Source organism: Oncorhynchus mykiss, chromosome 17 (genome assembly GCF_057628025.1).
Source record: "Oncorhynchus mykiss isolate SJ-2025 chromosome 17, ASM5762802v1, whole genome shotgun sequence".
In the NCBI taxonomy this organism is placed as follows: domain Eukaryota; kingdom Metazoa; phylum Chordata; class Actinopteri; order Salmoniformes; family Salmonidae; genus Oncorhynchus; species Oncorhynchus mykiss.
In genome coordinates this window covers 5,641,452-5,663,169 of record NC_143038.1, presented here as the reverse complement: position 1 = coordinate 5,663,169, position 21,718 = coordinate 5,641,452, and the positions used below count along the sequence as shown (strand labels likewise).

General features: G+C 44.6%; 1 protein-coding gene across 5 annotated transcripts in view; it reads right to left on the bottom strand.

Moving 5' to 3' along the window:
• The window catches only part of LOC110493536 (SH3 and PX domain-containing protein 2A), a 122,180-nt gene that overhangs the window by 59,604 nt on the left and 40,858 nt on the right, over nt 1-21,718 (bottom strand). For all 5 annotated transcript variants that reach the window (XM_036949459.2, XM_036949457.2, XM_036949458.2 and 2 more), the window contains exon 6: nt 9,677-9,705. In XM_036949459.2, coding sequence (XP_036805354.2) covers nt 9,677-9,705 — 29 coding nt within the window. The remainder of the gene's footprint in view (nt 1-9,676; nt 9,706-21,718) is intronic.

The window sequence follows — 21,718 nt, the reverse complement described above, 5'->3', positions numbered from 1 at the left end:
GTGAGAGGAGCTGCCACCTGACCGAAATTACGGATGAAACGACGATAGAAGTTCGCGAAGCCGAGAAAGCGCTGCAGCTCGACGCGTGACTTAGGGACGGGCCAATCAATGACAGCTTGGACCTTAGCGGGATCCATCTTAATGCCTTCAGCGGAAATAACAGAACCGAGAAATGTGACGGAGGAGGCATGAAAAGTGCACTTCTCAGCCTTCACAAAAAGACAATTCTCTAAAAGGCGCTGGAGGACACGTCGAACGTGCTGAACATGAATCTGGAGTGACGGTGAAAAAATCAGGATATCGTCAAGGTAAACGAAAACAAAGATGTTCAGCATGTCTCTCAGGACATCATTGACTAATGCCTGAAAGACAGCTGGAGCGTTAGCGAGGCCGAAAGGAAGAACCCGGTATTCAAAGTGCCCTAACGGAGTGTTAAACGCCGTCTTCCACTCGTCCCCCTCCCTGATGCGCACGAGATGGTAAGCGTTACGAAGGTCCAACTTAGTGAAAAACCTGGCTCCCTGCAGGATCTCGAAGGCTGAAGACATAAGAGGAAGCGGATAACGATTCTTAACTGTTATGTCATTCAGCCCTCGATAATCTATGCAGGGGCGCAGAGACCCGTCCTTCTTCTTGACAAAAAAAAACCCCGCTCCGGCGGGAGAGGAGGAGGGGACTATGGTACCGGCGTCAAGAGCTACAGACAAATAATCCTCGAGAGCCTTACGTTCGGGAGCCGACAGAGAGTATAGTCTACCCCGGGGGGGAGTGGTTCCCGGAAGGAGATCAATACTACAATCATACGACCGGTGTGGAGGAAGAGAGGTGGCCCTGGACCGACTGAACACCGTGCGCAGATCGTGATATTCCTCCGGCACCCCTGTCAAATCACCAGGCTCCTCCTGTGAAGAAGAGACAGAGGAAACAGGAGGGATAGCAGACATTAAACATTTCACATGACAAGAGACGTTCCAGGAGAGGATAGAATTACTAGACCAATTAATGGAAGGATTATGACAAACTAGCCAGGGATGGCCCAAAACAACAGGTGTAAAAGGTGAACGAAAAATCAAAAAGGAAATGGTTTCGCTATGATTACCAGAAACAGTGAGGGTTAAATGTAGCGTCTCACGCTGAATCCTGGGGAGAGGACTACCATCCAGGGCGAACAAGGCCGTGGACTCCCTTAACTGTCTGAGAGGAATGTCATGTTCCCGAGCCCAGGTCTCGTCCATAAAACAGCCCTCCGCCCCAGAGTCTATTAAGGCACTGCAGGAAGCTGACGAACCGGTCCAGCGTAGATGGACCGACAAGGTAGTGCAGGATCTTGAAGGAGAGACAGGAGTAGTAGCGCTCACCAGTAGCCCTCCGCTTACTGATGAGCTCTGGCTTTTACTGGACATGAAGTGACAAAATGACCAGCAGAACCGCAATAGAGACAGAGGCGGTTGGTGATTCTCCGTTCCCTCTCCTTAGTCGAGATGCGGATACCTCCCAGCTGCATAGGCTCAGCTCCCGAGCCGGCAGAGGAAGATGGTAGTGATGCGGAGAGGGGGGCAACGGAGAACGCGAGCTCCTTTCCACGAGCTCGGTGACGAAGATCAACCCGTCGCTCAATGCGAATAGCGAGTTCAATCAGGGAATCCACGCTGGAAGGGACCTCCCGGGAGAGAATCTCATCCTTTACCTCTGCGCGGAGACCCTCCAGAAAACGAGCGAGCAAAGCCGGCTCGTTCCAGCCACTGGAGGCAGCAAGAGTGCGAAACTCAATAGAGTAGTCTGTTATGGATCGATTACCTTGACATAGGGAAGACAGGGCCCTGGAAGCCTCCTCCCCAAAAACAGATCGATCAAAAACCCGTATCATCTCCTCCTTAAAGTCCTGATACTGGTTAGTACACTCAGCCCTTGCCTCCCAGATTGCCGTGCCCCACTCACGAGCCCGTCCAATAAGGAGAGATATGACGTAGGCGACACGAGCAGTGCTCCTGGAGTAAGTGTTGGGCTGGAGAGAAAACACAATATCACACTGGGTGAGGAACGAGCAGCATTCAGTGGGCTCCCCAGAGTAACACGGCGGGTTATTGATTCTGGGCTCCGGAGATTCGAAAGCCCTGGAAGTGGCCGGTGGATCGAGGCGGAGATGGTGAACCTGTTCTGTGAGGTTGGAGACTTGGGTGGCCAGGGTCTCAACGGCATGTCGAGCAGCAGACAATTCCTGCTCGTGTCTGCCTAGCATCGCTCCCTGGATCTCGACGGCTGAGTGGAGAGGATCCGAAGTCGCTGGGTCCATTCTTGGTCGGATTCTTCTGTTACGGTGAGTGAATGAGGACCCAAAAGCGAACTAACTTAAACAGAGCTTCTTTAATAACCAAACTGTGGTAGGCTCAGATAGACCGGCAGATTCCGACAGGACAGGACAAGGTTACAGCAAACATGACGATAGTCTGGCTCAGGCATGAAACACAACAAACAAGAATCCGACAAGGACAGGAACAAAAACAGAGAGAGATATAGGGGACTAATCAGAGGGAAAAGGGGAACAGGTGGGAGAAGGGGTGACGAGGTAGTCAAGAGGAGACAAGGAACAGCTGGGGGAAAGCGGGGGAGAAAAGGTAACCTAATACGACCAGCAGAGGGAGACAGGGTGAAAGGAAAGGACAGAAAGACACAACATGACAATACATGACAGACACTGTCCCTCAACTTATGGCAGGCAGTAATGTCGTGCGCTGCCAACCCACAGCTCTCTGCGTCCTCCCCCCAACAGGACGGGTAGCTTACTCTCATCAGAGAGGTCTTTGAAACCTTGAATAAGGGTTTCAAATTTGGGGAAATTACACTCACAAAGCATTTTGCTATGTGTTTGTGTTTGTGTTTCACAATAAGCAATATAGTTTTGTTTTGACTGTGTTGTAATTTGGTTTATCCTGATTGATTGGATGTTCTGGTCCTGAGGTTTCCGTGTGTTAGTAGAACAAGTATGTGAACTCAGCCCCAGGACCAGCTGGATAAGGGGACTGAGGCTTCAGTGTGTTAGTAGAACAGGTTTGTGAACTCAGCCCCAGGACCAGCTGGATGAGGGGATTCTTTTCTTTGCTCAGCTCTTGGCATTGCAGGGTTTGGTAATGATATGAGGGGGGTCACTGTATTTTAGATGTTTCCAAAACTTAATTGCTCTTTTTTTAGTTTTTATTATTAGTGGATATTGGCCTAATTCTGCCCTGCATGCATTGTTTGTAGTTTTCCTCTGGACATGTAGGAGAATCTTACAGAACTCTGCATGCAGAGTTTCAATGGGGTGTTTGTCCCATTTGATGAAATCTTGTTTTGCAAGTGGACCCCACACCTCGCTGCCATAAAGTGCAATTGGTTCAATGACACATTCAATTAGTTTTAGCCAAATTTTAATAGGTATTTCAATTTGAATTTGCTTTTTAATGGCGTAGAATGCCCTGCGTGCTTTCTCTCTCAGCTCATTCACTGCCTCATTAAGGTGTCCAGTTGAGCTTATGTTTAAACCTAAATAATTGTAGTGTGTACAGTACTCTATATATTGTGTACCAATTGAGAACTTTGGTCTAGTTCCCTGAGATCTGGATCTTCTCTGGAAAATAATTATTTGGAAAATAATTATTTTTGGGGGTTTACCGCCAGGGCCCCTGTCTGGCAGTACTGCTCTAGCAGGTCCAGGCTCTGCTGTAGGCCATGTGCTATGGGTGACAGCAGGCATAGGTCATCTGCAAAGAGTAGACATTTAACTTCTGAATTGTGGAGACTAACACCAGGGGCTGAGGTTTTTTCTAGAATAGTGCCAATTCGTTAATATAAATATTGAAGAGTGCAGGGCTCAGATTGCAACCCTGGCGAAGGCCCCGCACCTGGTTAAAGAATTCTATTATTTTCTTGCCAATTTTAATGCTGCACTTATTGCCAGTATACTTTGATTTAATTATGTCATATGTTTTACCCCCTACTCCACTTTCAATAACTTTGTAGAACAGTCCGGTATGCCAAATAGAATCAAATGCTTTTTGGAAGTCGATAAAGCAAGCGTAAATGTTGGTATTATTTTGGTTGACATGTTTATCTATCAGGGTGTGTAGGGTGTAAATATGATCAGTTGTGCAATGTTTTGGTATACATCCAATTTGGCTTTTACTCAAGACATTGTGCTTATTGAGGAAGTTTAGAACTCTTACATTTATAATACTACAGAAAACCTTCCTCAGGTTACTGTTCACACAAATGCCTCTGTAATTGTTAGGGTCAAATTTGTCTCCGTTCTTAAAGATTGGGGTTATGAGTCCTTGATTCCAGATGTCAGGAAAATAACCTACACTCAGGATCAAATTAAACAGTTTTAATATAGCCAATTGAAATGTTGCACTAGTGAGTTTGAGCATCTCATTTAGGATGCCATCAGGTCCGCATGCCTTTTCAATTTGAGAGCCTGAAGTTTCTTATAGAGCTCTTGGTCAGTAACTGGGGAGTCCAGTGGATTTTGATTGTCCTTTATAGCTTTTTCTAATCCATTCAACTTCTCACAAATTTGGCGTTGTTCTGCGTTTGTGTCAATTTGAATGGTGTTGTAAAGTGTTTTAAAATGGGTTGTCCATATGTCACCATTTTGTATCGCTAATTCCTCTTGTTTAGATTTTTTTTAAAGTTTTTTCCAATTTTGCCAGAAGTTGTGTGTGTTTATGGACTCCTCAATTAGTGTCAGCTGCTTGTTGTTGTACTGTGCTTGTTTGGTTCTGAGTGTACGTTTATAGAGTTTTAAAGCCTCACAGTAATGAAGGCGTAATTCACCATTATTTGGGTCCCTGTGCTTTTGGTTGGATAGTGTTCTAAGTTTTTTCCTTATAATTGCATCAAACCAGTTGTCATCTGTGGTCATTTTTGTTTTGTTTTTTTGTCAATTTCAATTGTGCTTCTTTTGCCGTTTGCCTGAATATATAGTTGGTGTCTCCACCCTCTTTCTCTTTCTATTTAGACTGGGACTGTGTTTGGTTCTCTCTCTCCATTTCTCACTCTCTCCTTCTGTTTTGAGTCACGTCACTCAGTCACAGTGGGATCTGGCTGCTAAAACATTTATCTTTCTCATTTCTCTTTGGGAGAGACCTCGGCCGACACAAGAGCTAAGCAAACGCAGCTACACTCTCTCCAAGCCAACCACTACAATAGAGAGCAAATATCTCTTAATGTTGGGCATTGTTGGACTGTCTGCTTGTATTGTCACTGCACTGGCTTATGACTGCACTCACTGCACTGCGTTATGACTGCACTCCCTGCACTGCGTTATGACTGCACCCACTGCAGCCAATGTTGGGTGAAAGAGCTATAGGTTTTTGTACTTTTTACACCCTTTTCCGTGATATCCAATTGGTAGTTACAGTGTTGTCCCATCGCTGTAACTCCCGTACAGACTCGGGAGAGGCGAAGTTCGAGAGCCACTGTGCAACTGGCGACCGAAGTCAGCGTGGAGTCGCTCGACCGCCACAAGGAGTCGCTAGAGTGCAATGGGACAAGGACATCCTGACCGGCCAAAACGGGTGACACTGGGCCAATTGTGCGCCGCCTCATGGGTCGCGGACCGGGAGACAAACCCTGGGATCAAATCCGGGGTCCGTAGTGATGCCTCAAGCACCGCGATGCAGTGTAGAGGACTGCGCCACTCGGGGGCCCTAGCTATGGGTTTTCTATAAGCACATTATTCAGCTGTATCTTGGCATACAGACAAAGGATGATAATAGCAAAGGATGATACGCTGACATTTAAAGAGCTGTGTGATGAGGTTCAATGCAGAGAATGACAAAGTCCTAGTGAGGCAGGAAGAATGACTACATTTGTTGTTTCTTGGGTGGATGAGCTGTCATAACCATGTGGTGTTGACTTCTTCCTTGTGTTACGCCCCCCCCCCCCCCCCCCCCCCTACATCACGCTGGAATCTGAGGCGGGATGCCACGTAAACACTAGACCAGGGACTGTATTCAGACTGACATTCTCTTTCAACCCCTGGCCTCCACATTCACTCTGGTTGGCATCCCAAATGGCACACTATTCTCCATAGCGAACCACTTTTGACCAGTGCCCTACAAGTCCTGCTTAAAAGTAGTGCACTATAAAGGGAATAGGACGGCATTTGGGAAGCAGCCTCTGTTCACTACATCTGGCCTTCACATGCAAGGCAGAAACTCTCTAGGACTGACGGGGAGGGAAAGAGGGGACCCCCTCCCATCCACTTCTGACCTTCATCTTCCTCGCAGCCTTTATTACCTCGGAGGTCTTCATCTGGACTGGGGAGGTTTCGGGTTTTAATATGAGGATTAAACCCCCACTATGTAGATTAAGCTGATAAGTGAAGAAAGTAAATGTCAAATTGGTATAAAGGGACGAATGTTGTGTAAAAGCTGAATGAAACATCCAAAGTTAATAGAGGAATCAGTATTAACTTGGAAAAGGTCACAATCAGTTAGTGGTGTAGCATATGTGCTGTAACTAACTCCATGCAATTTTGTGGCTTTGCAGACATGGAGCCATGCAGACCATACTGTAAACAGAGTCTATGGGAAGGCTAACACTATGTCATCTCTAGACGTATACTGCAGCTAAAAATCCAAATGAAACGCACCACAAACTACAGTAGCGTGCTACTATAACCCTGTCCCTCATGTTAACTACTGGTTGTAATATACAGCTAAGAGAGTCACTCCCTCCTATGTTGATTCCTGCTGAGGAACGAACGACAGTGATGAGGTCTAAAGTTCAGGGAACCTATTTATTTATTTATTTTACCTTTATTATGCTGTGTTCTTATGTAGAGGGTTTCGAGTTCACATCCTGGGTCGGGAAGATATGGCGAGACTATCTTTCATATGCAAAGAGATACCATTATTGGTCGATATCCATTGGACATGTAGCAGCACCAGCCTATCATGGGATTCCTGAACATAATGGGCAGGCTAGGAATTTTCCTGCCCACTGGACCTGACCAGAAATTAACATTACCCTGAGGCTATAACTAGGTTACAGAGTTTCCCTTGTCAGGTCATGACACACACACACACACACACACACACTCTCAACACACATTATTCTTTAGTTGTATTGTTTTGTATTTCCCATTTGTGTGACTGTTCTTGTCTATCAGTGTATCCGTGTTATTGTCGTGTTTGATGTTTTTGTGTGGATGCCAGGAAGAATAGCTGCTGCTTCGGCAAAAGCAAATGGGGATCCCAATATGCAAGAACCTGTCAGATGGGTGAACTACTGAACTTACTGTCTGTCCATCCAGACAAAACATAATCTTGACAGACAGATGGACTAAAGTAACCACTTAATCACAAAGGGATCATTGGAGCTGATGCCAACCGGCTAAGATCTCAAACCATTAATCTTACTGTCATTGCAGATACACCAAACCACCTGTTCCTCAGCCGAAACAAAAGGCCTGAATTCATAAAACATCTGTTGGATGAGTGCTGTTCTAGGATCAGGTCCTCGCTGTCCATGTAATCTCATTCAGTATGATCTAAAAAGCTAAACTGATCCTAGATCAGCACTCAGGAAGTGGATGAGGAATAGGCACCAATGTCTTATATCTCATGTAAAGCAGTCAGTTTCTAAGGAAATGAAATGAGGGTTCTGGTAAAGAAGAAAAAAGGATTTAATCGAATAGGTGTGATCTCATTCGGGGAATTGGCGAACCAGATAGTTTAAGGAAGTTCGTTGGGTTCGTGTTCTATGCTCCAAACAACTTGTCGGTTACATTTAGCAAATGAAGATTGACTTTGATTAACTGCTATTAGTCATTCTGATTAAACTCAGTGTTCTTGAAGCATGTTGGAACTGATTTTAAAAACAGATGGGAAACAAAGTAAGACAGTACAGTATCATTACAGTATAATATTACTGCAAAGCACCCTGATTTCACCATGCAATATAACAAACAATCTGAAAATCATATTGGCTTGTAGATATGGGCAGTCAGCCACTACTAAACTATCAAAAAGTTGCCTTTTAGGCTTCAGAACGGACGGAAATGTCATTGATCATTAACCACAAAGCATTTCCTGCTCTTTTCTATTTAAAAATTCATGCAAAAGTCTGATGTGTGCTTCTGCCTTCATTCTCCAAACCTCTGTGTGTGGGAAAGAGAGATATTAAAAGGGATAGTTCACCTAAATGACAAGAATCTACTTATTGGTCCTATTGGTCTTACCCTTATCCATGCTTTTGTTTTGTTTATTTAGCCACTGTCACCAACCGCTTACTTAGCTAGCTAGCATTTTCTAAACCTATAGAAGTCCAATATTAGCATGGTTTCAGCTGAACTATCCCTTTAAGAAGCACATATTGGTTGAGCTATCCCTTTAAGAAGCACATATTGGTTGAGCTATCCCTTTAAGATGCACATAGCACGGATAAGATGGCGCTAATAGACACAATCACCCAAAGTTTCTAGCTCCTAGCTAACTTCGCAATAAGCATTTCGCTACCCCTGTGATAACATCTGCAAATCTGTGTACGCAAACATTAAACCACTTTGATTTGATAATGGTGACTCACGCACGTGCATCTTATGCTATGGCTACGCAACTATTTCTATAACATCCCCATGCTAACACGTTAAGTTGGCTAATGTCTACCTCAAAACCTTTTTAAGTATGAACGTGTGGATAAACAGCTTAGTCACAGTATATATCTGACCCACTGAACAAGCTCATATTCCATAGGTCAGTCATACTGAATAGCCTAGTATACAGTAAGAGGAAGTCACATGTTCTACCACACACATACACCCATCCAGCCGAGTCACAGATTTGTCCTGCCAACTCATTGACCATGGGAGTTGGCAAGACAGCACAAACAGATCTGGAACCAGGCTAACCCACCCACTTTCCAATACAGTAGTGATACAGTATACACAATGGTGTCTCCCTCTAGGATCTTAGGATCTGCCCCAGCATCCTTCACACTCTACATTCATTTAATGCATATGTCATACAAAGCTATCTCTATGCCTGAAAACCAAAGCCCACAGCCAAGACATATTTGAATGGCTTTGACCATGGCTGTGCCCTAAACGGCTCCCTATTCCCTTTATAGTGCACTACTTTTGACCATAGGGCTCTGGACAAAAGTAACGCGCTATAATGAGAATAAGATGCCGTTTAGGATGCAATCTGTCTCTCCCCACAACAGAAAATAATTCATCCTGGCAGACAGAACAGGAACATCAACGGCTGTCCTTCCTGAGACATCCCCAGGAGTTTCAATACTTTATTGACCCCACCCAGGGTTCAAGGCAAGGCGAGGCTATACAGAGGGTTTGTTCAGTTGGAACACATCCCAAAAACACTGGTCAACAGTCGGTCACTGTTCTGTTCCGTTAGCGGACAAGTAAACAAAACCCACATTGACAGATAGACATGAAAGCGACAGTTAAAGGGAAAGACAGATCACGCTGTGTGACAAGTACCATTCACCAGGATGACGGATCATTCAGTGCTACGGGATGAGAAGAAGCGGGGTAAAGTTTCCCTCCATCTACTTAAGTCAATCAATTACCCTGTAGAGGACAGTCTGCTGACAGAATTACAATGGCTTACAACATACATACTGTAGAAAACATGAAGACACTTTAAATCAATAGGGCGGTGGAAAGACTTACCTGATTTGCGCTTGGATGATCCATAGTCCCTAAAAAAGAAGCAACAACAGAGGGACATGATGAGAGTCAAGTAAAGGACAGCAGCACAGAGGAGACACACATAGGGTGTCTGTCACTCCTTGACCTCATTAACATACACACACACACAGCTCAGCCCGCACGCAGAGACGGAGAGAGGCGTGTGTGTGTGTGTGTGTGTGTGTGAAAGGAGTGAGTGAGCGAGTATGAGAGTATGTATGTGAAAGAGAGACAGAGAGAGAGAGAGAGAGAGAGAGAGAGAGAGAGAGAGAGAGAGAGGGGGGAATGAGTAGGGCCAACTGACAACCTGGTCATGTGACGTTTGAAACAGCACCACCATCCTCCCTCCCTCCCTCCTCCTCTTCAACCCCCCTTTTCTTGTTTCCTCCATCAGAGAGAAAGAGAGGGAGGATCTGTTTAAGTCTTCTTAATGGATTATTATTGGTTTATGTTGCTAGCTAAACTACGGCTAAATTAAGGACATGCGGACTGCGGAGCGGAGCTAGCCCTGCAGAACGTGTGTGTGTGTGTGTGTGTGTGTGTGTGTGTGTGTGTGTGTGGCGTGCGTGCGTGCGCGTGCGTGTGTGCATGTGCATGCGTGCGTGCGTGTGCGTGTGTGCGTGCGTTAACTGCAGAGGGCAGAATGATGCTTGGAACAGCTTGGTGTTTCATCAGGATGACGATGCATTTAGTGGTATTTTTAATGAGAGGTTAAGGAAATGATTCTCCTGGGCTGTCGCTGTGAGTGAACACACACACACACTTCACCGAGACCAGATGACCAATCCAAGGTCTGTAGCCTTCTCTCTCTACCTCCCTAGTGGCATAAAGGCATGATAGCCCTTTCAGAGTCAATGCCCTGCCTCAATTAGCCTCTTTGTAGCTCTCCACAGAGGATCATGAATAATGCTCTTATATTGTTCTAATGGCCAGCCAGGTCGGGTCAGAATACTGACCATTGTGACCAGACGGACTCTAGCTCCTACCCTGGTGTCATCAGTGGTCAGCCGCTCTGGGCAGATGACCCTCCAGCTAAAGAGAAACAACTGAAGCTATTGTATTCAGCTGACAGTGAGACTATAGTTAGAGCTGGGATTTTAATGGAAATCATTTGTGGAAGGAGAATTCTTGCACCAGCTAGCAGGATATTTGCTTTTTCTGTCCTTGGTCATGCCTGCTGCAGTGTTGGCAATGCTGCCAACATCCTCTTCTTTATGGGTGATAGAGATTTCCAGAATTTTCAATGGGCATGTTCCCTTTCTTAGGATCCACTGCTATGCTTCTATAGACATCCAGATATATATGTCCATATAGATATACCCACATAGAACAACAACACCAATTCTACATATTTCTATAATTTTACACTATATAATTCCATGATTCAATATTCTGTAATTCTATGATTATTTAGTACATATTTCTATAATAATCTTACAATTCAACTCGGCAACATCTGTTTTGTATTGAACACTACTTAAAAACACTACTCTACACTAGTGTACTGTCAGTGCTGTCTACCTATAACCCCATAACAAAGGCCCATCTAGCTATGCCAGTCCCCAGTGTTGGAGAGTTAACAGGAGAAGAGGTCTCACTTACAGAGTTTACAACACAATGTGACCTGAGCTAGGCGTAGTGGGTTACCAGGGCCTTTAAAACTACACAGACACAGAGGGATGGCTCACAGGTTGACAGTCAAAACCTAAATAGTGGAGGGGGAGGAGAGGAGAGGAGAGGAGAGGAGAGGAGAGGAGAGGAGAGGAGAGGAGAGGAGAGGAAATCAATACTTAACTTGTATAAATAGTACAAGTAAACTGCCTTCCATGTTTCACGCTGTGTAGTAACAAAAGTGCTTGTTTGGTCGAACACCGCAGCAGGCTGAAAATTACTTAATTGTACTCCTCTACCCTGGAGACTGTTAAACAATGCCTGCTGAGCTTCATTTACAAGGTAAACCTGTCCCGAACATCTTATAAAGAAGTCAAACTCGAGAAAAGTCAACTGTGTAAGCACTTTTTCGTCCTACTGTAAATGTCCATGTGCATCGACCACAACCAGCAACTCCAGCTTTGGAATTTCTGTCCAGTTCTTTCTATTAGCAATACTGTGCATCGTCATCGTGTTGAGTGAGATAGATGGATCCATGGAAATAGAATGACTATTACATGGATGGATCAATGATGACAAACTTACAGTAGCGAACTAATAACCCTTCATACGTGTGAACAGAACAGTCTCCTGGTTAAATCGATACTGTGTGTGTTTCGATTCAGTTTAAAAAAAACACTTTGAGGCGTATTATCATCAGGGGCGCAACTTTCACTGGGGACGGGGGTGGACATGTGACATTTATTTGGATACATCCATAACAAGGAGCTAATGAGTGGCGAGTTCTCCAGGCATAGAAAATGTGCTCACTCGTCACAACACTGTTGTTTAGAGGAGCTAGCCAACAACACAGCTGGAGTAACACAATCACTTCAAACTGAAGCTGGAAAGACAGCAAATTAGCTGTGTTTCATTTGACCTTTTTTCAATTGATATTTTTTGGGAATATATCCATAAAAATGATGCCAGCTGATTCATGATTTCGAATGGCTGAGAAACACTGCCTGCCTGTCTGTCCCGACCTGACTCCCAACACGTTCATTACTATGGGACAGCAGGAGATCGAATCTGACTACTGAAACAATGTTGCAAATGTTGGAGAGACAGACAGCAAGGTTTATAAAAATCTCTGCTGTTGAAAACTAAATATCAGTCTAAAAGAAATGTGAGATCATGTCTAGATGCTTTTTATAGTGGAGATGAAGTTTATAAAGTGCCTGGGCTGATGAGACGGTGGATTGCGCAGTCAGATGGAACAGAGTAAATAGGTATTGTAATGTCTAGCTTTTGCCGGTGGTAACTTGTGGAACAGACACCGGCTGGAAAGCGCTTTTAACCAATCAGCACTCGGGATTAGACCCACCCATTGTATGTATGTATGTATGTATATAAATATACTTCTAAAACCAAAGTTGCACCCCTGATTATCATAATTTGATGGTCCTTAGCTTAGCTAAGCATTCAGGAGTTTCATTAACCCTCAACAACAGAGTGGCCTACATACATCTACTCAACAAACTGTTGTGTAAACATTGACATACATTATCCCATTAACCTAGCATTAGCCTACAGTAGTAGCTAAACAGTAGCTAGCGTTAAATGCAAGTAAACAGTGACCTAAATTAGCCCATTAGCGGATTTAGCCTAGCTCAGCCGCTAAGCTAATAGCTAGCTCGCATCCAGGTCAGGCTTGTGGTCAATGGGACTAGGGATGGTTATTTTTGGCAGTTTTGGGTCCCGGGTTTTTGGGATGCATCTGAAAGACATTAGGAGGGGGGCGGGGGGGGGGGGGGGGGGGGGGGGGGTCTGGCCCCTCTGGCTAGCGACCAGTTTACTCAAGGCTGAAATAATACTGTTCCCTCTGGGGTGAGGCGGTGAGTTCTGGCCGATTGCTCCCTTCCTATGTATCGTAATGAGATAAATATTTTAAGGACAGAGGGAAAGAGGAAGGGGAAGAGGAGGGGGGAAAATATGTAAGTATATTGTAGACTATTTCAAGAGGGTGTGTGTGTGTGGTTTCTGGGGGCTAGTGTTTCCCCTTTACAGACAGTGGGAATCCAAAATGCTGTCTCCATTTCAAAATAAGTATTTGTTCTTTCTGTACAACCATGCTAAATTTAGAAGACTGATCACACATGGGAGCAGACGTTAAAGGTCAATGACCTTCTTATGTCTAGGAAGTCATGTCACTCAAAGATTCAAGGGCGAAAAGTGAAATCCGACTGATTACAGTAAGAATGTGTGTGCGACAAACTGTCCGTAGGCCTACACACGTACACAAACGTGAGTATGTCATGCCTCCGCTCAACCACTGAACGCACATTTAGGAAGCCGTGAGGCCAGTTAAACAGATCCACTGACTGATTGATTAGCAGGTCAAACAAATGTGACCCCTGACCCTCTGTGATATCGGTCAGTAGAGAGGACACTAGGTTGGTCAAGCCATTCCTGAACCGCTGTGAATGGAGAGACCTTCCATTCCTCTTTTATGTTCTGTACCAGCCGGTCCCAAATGACTCCCTAACCCTCCCCTTGGCCCTAACCCTACAAACGTTTTCAGATCTGAAAGGTCTGGGTATAAGCAGTGGAGTGTGGGGGGGGGGGGGGGGACTTCCACCATATTGCTTCTACCTTACAGATCTACAAACATTGAAGGGTTAGGGCCCAAAAGTAAGGTTAAGGAGTTCATTGAAGACAGTCTTTAAATCCTGTGTGCGACTATCCAAACCAGGCAGTCTGTTCCTTATTGACAGTGTATGAACTGGAACAGACTGAGAGATAAAGACTGAGGGGGTCTTTAGCTACAGTAATAACATGATGGTTGTGCACTAATTACACCCAATGTGCCCCAGAGTTTGGCCCGGTGGTTCGAACGTAAACGTGCACTTCTCCAAATTAATCTGTCCCTCCTTCCTCTCTCTCTCTCTCTCTCTCTCTCTCTCTCTCCCCTCCCTCTCTCTTGCCTTCTCAAAACAGTTCAAAGGGCTTTTTTGGCATGGGAAATATATGTTTACATTGCCAAAGCAAGTTAAATAGATCATATAAAAAAGGTTAAATGAACAATCAAAAATTAACAGTAAACATTACACTCACAAAAGTTTCAAAGGAATAGCGACATTTCAAATGTCGATGTACAGTGTTAAAGTCCCTCCCTCCCTCCATAAGTAAACCCAATCCAAACCCCCTCTAACCTGAACCCTAAATCCCTGATGAGTACCATATCACCACCCCTCAACTCTCCCCTCCCCGCCCCCCTAATTATTGGGCCAAGGCTCAAGCTCTGTCTGCCCACTAGCAACCCTCCCCTAAAAGGGTACAGAGAATCAATTACCCCCCCACAAACACACACACATACACGCACAATTACCCCCCTCCCCTAACAGACACCCCATCCATTCTTTCTAATTAACCAAAAAGGCCCAGTCTGATTAGAGACTTACACCATCACTTGGGACAACACAATGCTACTTAGCTCATAGCCTGCGGAGAGGCACCCACAGCTGACCAATCACTCACCATGACTTATCCCAGTTATAATCTGATAAGAAGACTGAAGACTGGGACCACTGTCTCTCAAAGGGAATTGTCGTTGTTATTTACAGGAAGGTGGTGAACAATGTGAGTTCTGAGCAGTGACGTCAGTTAGTGCCGACGTATTTAGCATATTTAGCTCCTAAGCAAGTTTGTACACGCATTTCGCTACACCTGCAATAACATCTGCTAAATAAGTGTATGTGACCAATCAAACCTGACATTCAACTGAAGGGTATGAAATCGTTCATCCTTCATTCAGTCAGACAGGGATTATAATGCAATATTCTAAGTGCATCTGCTGATGAACAATACTGTACTGTCTAGCCTAGTTTGAGCACCGATACAGGTGCTGTGGATATGGCCATTCCATTCAAATTCATCCATCATTTAAATCCCAGCGAAAAGAAAGTGTGAAAATTCCTCCCATGTCAGACCGAGGAAAAGAGCGAGAGAATCGTAAAAAACGATCAGAAAAGACAAGGAATCGTGTCTGGAAATCTATCTCTCACAGGAACAGCCCGGGGCCAAAATGTACATCAATAATGACAGAGAGAGAAAGAAACGACAGGAGAAAAAAAAAACAACAGTAAAATACCAGACAGTGGACACATTTATCTCTGACGGAAAGCCCCCTGGGACACTTTTCTCCCTACTGTAGTTTGGAGCCACGGGGTCACTGGCTGTAGTCCTGCAGTCTGCACTGTATTCCAGCTGATCTGGGTCTAGACAGCTGTTTCCAGATAGGGCCATTTACACCGAGGAGAACGCCGCCTCGTGGTGAGTTGGTGGAATGAACATGACCACGCTGCTGTACTTGAGGGAAATGCTTAGAAGTGAAGATTTGAGATGTCTTTAATGTGTTCGTTGTTGATTCCAGGTGAAACTCAAGCTCACAAGCATATATTTCAAGTTCATTTGTGCAGAGGAGGATCAACAAATGAATTGCACATGTTTTGAGGCTTTGACACTGCTGTGTTGGTGTGTAAGAGATAAAGACTGAAAGATAGACTGACGTGACACAGAGAAAGACTTGACATACAAAGAATGTACATGTCATTTAAGACATAAAAGATGAAGAACTCTCATTTGAAAACCAAGTTGAGCTATTCTAAGGCACATCAATGAAATCAGCCTTGAATTTGTCTCTCTGTTGCAGTACTCCCATTCACAGGCAGATGTCCCTAATATCAATTTCAATGTCAATTTAAGGTGCTTTACTGGCATGGGAAACATTAGTTTACATTGCCAAAGCAAGTGAAATAGATAATAAACAAAAGTGAACTAAACAATAAAAAATCAACAGTGAACAAAAGTTCCAAAAGAATAGAGACATTTCAAATGTAATATTATGTCTATATACAGTGTTGTAATGATGTGCAAATAGTTAAAATACAAAAGGGAAAATAAATAAACATAAATATGGGCTGAATTTACAATGGTGTTATATTCCTGCACCTCACACACTATAACTAATCTGGATCCCTCAAGGTCTGCCCTTTTCAAGATGTGATTGGTGGGATTGATTCCTACTGTACAGAGACACATGGCACCAGTGGAATCAGATCATGGTCTGAGAATTCAATCTACCTTAGCAGCCGTGCCCTTTGGAAAGGTTTGACTCATTCTCTTGATTCAGTTTGAAACAGCTATAGGAGTAGTCTTGTTCCAGTCCTAACACTACCAGTCTGGTAGGCAAGGTACTATAGGAGTAGCAGAGGGTACTATAGGAGTAGCAGAGGGTACTATAGGAGTAACAGACGGTATTATAGGAGTAATATAGGGTACTATAGGGGTAGCAGAGGGTACCATAGGAGTAGCAGAAGATATTATATGAGTAGCAGAGGATACTGTAGGAGTAACAGAGGGTACTACAGGAGTAACAGAGGGTACGGCATGAGTAGCAGAGGATATTATATGAGTAGCAGAGGATACTGTAGGAGTAATAGAGGGTACTGCAGGAGTAACAGAGGGTACCACAGGAGTAACAGAGGGTACTACAGCAGTAACAGAGTGTACTACAGGAGTAACAGAGGGTACGGCAGGAGTAACAGAGTGTACTACAGGAGTAACAGAGTGTACTACAGGAGTAACAGAGTATACTACAGGAGTAACAGAGGCAGGAGTAACAGAGGGTACTATTGGAGTAACAGAGGGTACTATAGGAGTAACAGAGTGTATTACAGGAGTAACAGAGTGTATTACAGGTGTAACAGAGTGTACTACACGAGTAACAGAGTGTACTACAGGAGTAACAGAGGGTACTATAGGAGTAACAGAAGGTACTATAGGAGTAACAGAGGGTACTGTAGGGATTACAGAGGGTACTGGAGGAGTAACAGAGGGTACTACAGGAGTAACAGAGGGTACTACAGCAGTAACATATGGTATTACAGGAGTAATAGAGGGTACTACAGGAGTAACAGAGGGTACGGTAGGAGTAACAGAGGGTACGGTAGGGATTACAGAGGGTACTGCAGGAGTAACAGAGTGTACTACAGGAGTAACAGAGTGTACTACAGGAGTAACAGAGTGTACTACAGGAGTAACAGAGTATACTACAGGAGTAACAGAGTGTACTACAGGAGTAACAGAGGGTACGGCAGGAGTAACAGAGGGTACTACAGCAGTAACAGAGGGTATTACAGGAGTAATAGAGGGTACTACAGGAGTAACAGAGGGTACTGTAGGAGTAACAGAGGGTACTGCAGGAGTAACAGAGGGTACTACAGCAGTAACAGAGGGTATTACAGGAGTAATAGAGGGTACTACAGGAGTAACAGAGGGTACTACAGGAGTAACAGAGGGTACGGTAGGGATTACAGAGGGTACTGCAGGAGTAACAGAGTGTACTACAGGAGTAACAGAGGGTACTACAGGGGTAACAGAGGGTACGGTAGGGATTACAGAGGGTACTGGAGGAGTAACAGAGGGTACTATAGGAGTAGCAGAGGATATTATCGGAGTAGCAGAGGATACTATAGGAGCAACAGGGGGTACTGTAGGAGTATCAGAAGGTACTATAGGAGTAGCAGAGGGTACTGTAGGAGTAGCAGAGGATACTATAGGAGTAGCAGAGGATACTATAGAAGTAACAGAGGGTACTGTAGGAGTAGCAGAGGGTACTATAGGAGTAACAGAGGGTACTGTAGGAGTAGCAGAGGGTACTATAGGAGTAACAGAGGCTACTTAAGGAGTAACAGAGGGTACCGTAGGAGTAGCAGAGGATATTATCGGAGTAGCAGAGGATACTTTAAGAGAAGCAGAGGGTACTATAGGAGTAGCAGAGGATACTGTAGGAGTAACAGAGGGTACTACAGGAGTATCAATAGGTGTTACTAATAACCAACACATGCCTAATCAATGATATTATTAATGGCTTGTTAATGAAAGGTACATTAAAGTACATTCTAACAGCAGTTTGCCTAACAGCAGTTTGCCTATTCTAACAGCAGTTTGTTCAGGTGGGCCTCCATGCTTCAGCAAACAAAGGAAAGGGGGTGCAAGACAACAACGTGAGACAGTGTTCTTGTCTAGACTGTCAAGCTCAAGAGCTAACTCTACACCATCAATCCTCCACCCCTAACCCCCATACCCTCCCTAGGGTCCCTCTTCACCCCCACTCTTCCCCCTCCTCCTCATCCTTTCCTCTCCTCCTTTTACAGTAACTGATGAGGTGGACACATTTCACCACACTGACTGCTGCACTGACTGCGACTATTCATCATACTCATGTACACGCACGCACTCACTCACTCACTCACTCACTCACTCACTCACACACTCACACACTCACACACACACACACACACACACACACACACACACACACACATTCCTCCGAATGCCAAACCTAACAGCACAGATAACATCAAAACCCCAACACTAGCAATCTGACTTGTTACACTGTTGCAAAACAATTACTCAACTTCTATTCTTCCATTGAGCCGTTCAGTTTTGAAATGAACACACACAAAGCAGCATTTCAAAATACAATTCCGTGTCCAAATGGAGTGAGCTGCCCGTTCTGTCTGGTCTGGTCTGGTCTGGGTGTGTGTGTGTGTGTGTGTGTGTGTGTGCTTGCGTGCGTGCGTGCGTGTTTGTGCGTGCGTGCGCTCTGTTTGAAAATCAACACACACAGTAGGAGGGCCCTACGCTCCGACACACACACAAACATATCAGTTTGTATGCCAGGCTGGGTTCAGAGTGCTTTCGCCACTGTTTCGAAAGCTGAAACAGAGCATATCACTTTGGATACAATGCTATGGGCCTCCCAATACTCTGGGTAGACCAGTATTGATTACAGGGGGCAGGGAGCAGTAGCTTTATCCATCAGGGTTGAGTGGCTAAAGCTGTTAGCTGGAGCTGTTAGTCTGCTGCTTCAACTGGCCTATCTGTTACACAGGCAGCCCTGAGGGAGGCACAGGGGGAGGTGGAGAGATCACTGACTGAGGTAAGAGAGGGAGTTGGGACAATGGAGCAGGAGGAGGGAGGGAGGATATGTTGTATGGTCCGGTGGTCACAGTCAGAGACAGACTGCTACCATATTATACACAGGTACAAAAGTACACATACATGCAAGCTCTATCTAGAACAGCGGCCTCTGGTAAGACAAGCAGTGGCGGTCTTTGTATATTTGAAAACAACAACTGGTGCACAAAATCTAAGGAAGGTTTTGCTCGCCTGAGGTAGAGTCTCTCATGATAAGCTTTAGACCACACTGTCTATATACGACCACAAACCGATACTGGCACGAAGACCGCACAACTCAATGAGCTGTATACGGCCATAAATAAACAGGAAAAAGCTCATCCAGAGGCGGCGCTCCTAGTGGCCGGGGACGTTAATGCAGGGAATCTCAAATCTGTTTTACCTCATTTCTACCAGCATGTTAAATGTGCAACCACAGGGGAAATAACTCTAGACCACCTTTACTCCAAACACAGAGACGAGTACAAAACTTTCCCTCGCTCTCCATTTGGCAAATCTGACCATAATTCTATCCTCCTGATTCCTGCTTACAAGCAAAAACTAAAGCAGGAAGCACCAGTGACTCTGTCAATAAGAAAGTAGTCAGACGAAGCAGATGCTAAGCTACAGGACTGTTTTGCTAGCACAGACTGGAATATGTTCCGGGATTCTTCCGATGGCATTGAGGAGTACACCACATCAGTCACGGGCTTCATCAATAAGTGCAACGATGACGTCATCCCCACAGTTACCGTACGTACATACCTCAACCAGAAGCCATGGATTACAGGCAACATCCACATTGAGCTAAAGGGTAGAGCTGCCGCTTTCAAGGAGCAGGAATCTAACTCGGAAGCTTATAAGAAATCCCGTTATGCCCTCCGACGAACCATCAAACAGACAAAGCTTCAATACAGGACTAAGATTAAATTGTACTACACCGGCTCCGACACACGTCGGATATGGCAGGGCTTGCAAACTATTATAGACTACAAAGGGAAGAATATCCGCAATCTGCCCAGTGACACAAGCCTACCAGACGAGCTAAATTACTTCTATGCTCGTTTCGAGGCAAGTAACAATGAAGCATGCATGAGAGCATCAGCTGTTCTGGACGGCTGTGTAATCACGCTCTTCGTAGCCGAAGTGAGTAAGACCTTTGAACAGGTCAACATTCACAAGGTCACAGGGCCAGACGGATTACCAGGACGTGTACTCCGAGCATGCGATGACCAACTGGTGTCTTCACTGACATTTTCAACCTGTCCCTGACTGAGTCTGTAATACCAGCATTTTTCAAGCAGACTACCATAGTCCCTCTGCCCAAGAAGACTAAGGTAACCTGCCTAAATCACTAACGACCGTAGCACTCACGTCTGTAGCCATGAAGTGCTTTGAAAGGCTGGTCATGGTTCACATCAACACCATTATACCAGCAACCCTAGGCCCACTCCAATGTGAACGAAGAAGGCCCTACAAATTGTCTCCAGCCACTGTAGTCATAGATTGTTCTCTCTGCAACCGCATGGCAAGCGGTCCCGGATCGCCATGTTTAGGTCCAAATGGCTTCTTAAAAATTCTACCCCCAAGCCATAAGACTCCTGAACAGCTAATCAAAGGGCTACCCAGACCCCTATTTTACACTGCTGCTACTCTCTTTTTATTATCTATGCATAGTGACTTTAACTCTACCTACATGAACATATTACCTCAATTACCTCGATTAACCGGTACCCCTGCACATTGACTATATACCCACTGTATATAGCCTCGCTATTGTTATTTTACTGCTACTATTTAATTATTTGTTACTTTATTTTCTATTTTTTCTTAACACTTTTTTGTTCTTTAAAACTTCTTAAAGCATTGTTGGTTAAGGGCTTGTAAGTAACCATTTCCCTGTAAGGTGTTTCATTTCACTATACCTGTTGTATTCAGCGCAAGTGACAAATAACATTTATTTTATTTTAATCTATCTACATATCCATGGGTCTTTCTCTCTCTCTTTTGGAACATTTGAGGACAATGGAAAAATGGACACATAATGCACTGTCATGACGTGCCCCTTTTGGGTGAGGATCATAGCCCCCCCCCCCCCCCCTCTTTCTCTCCCACCACAGGTTTATAGCGGTCGTAAATACCGAAACTCGTTTCCTCACTCTGCCAAAATGAAAGTTTTGGAGTAAGGTAACCTCAAAAGATTGAATAATGTAACCATATTTCTGTATTCCAACCAGTTGAAACTGTCTGTGGGTTCTTAAAGAACAATCATGTCGAATGCCTTACTGATTTGTAATGTAACTAACAGAGCAGAACATCATAACTGTTTCTCTGAATGTGTACATTTCCCAGTTACCAGATTTACATCTAAATATTGTAGAACGTATATGATTAAATATGAAACTATTTGTG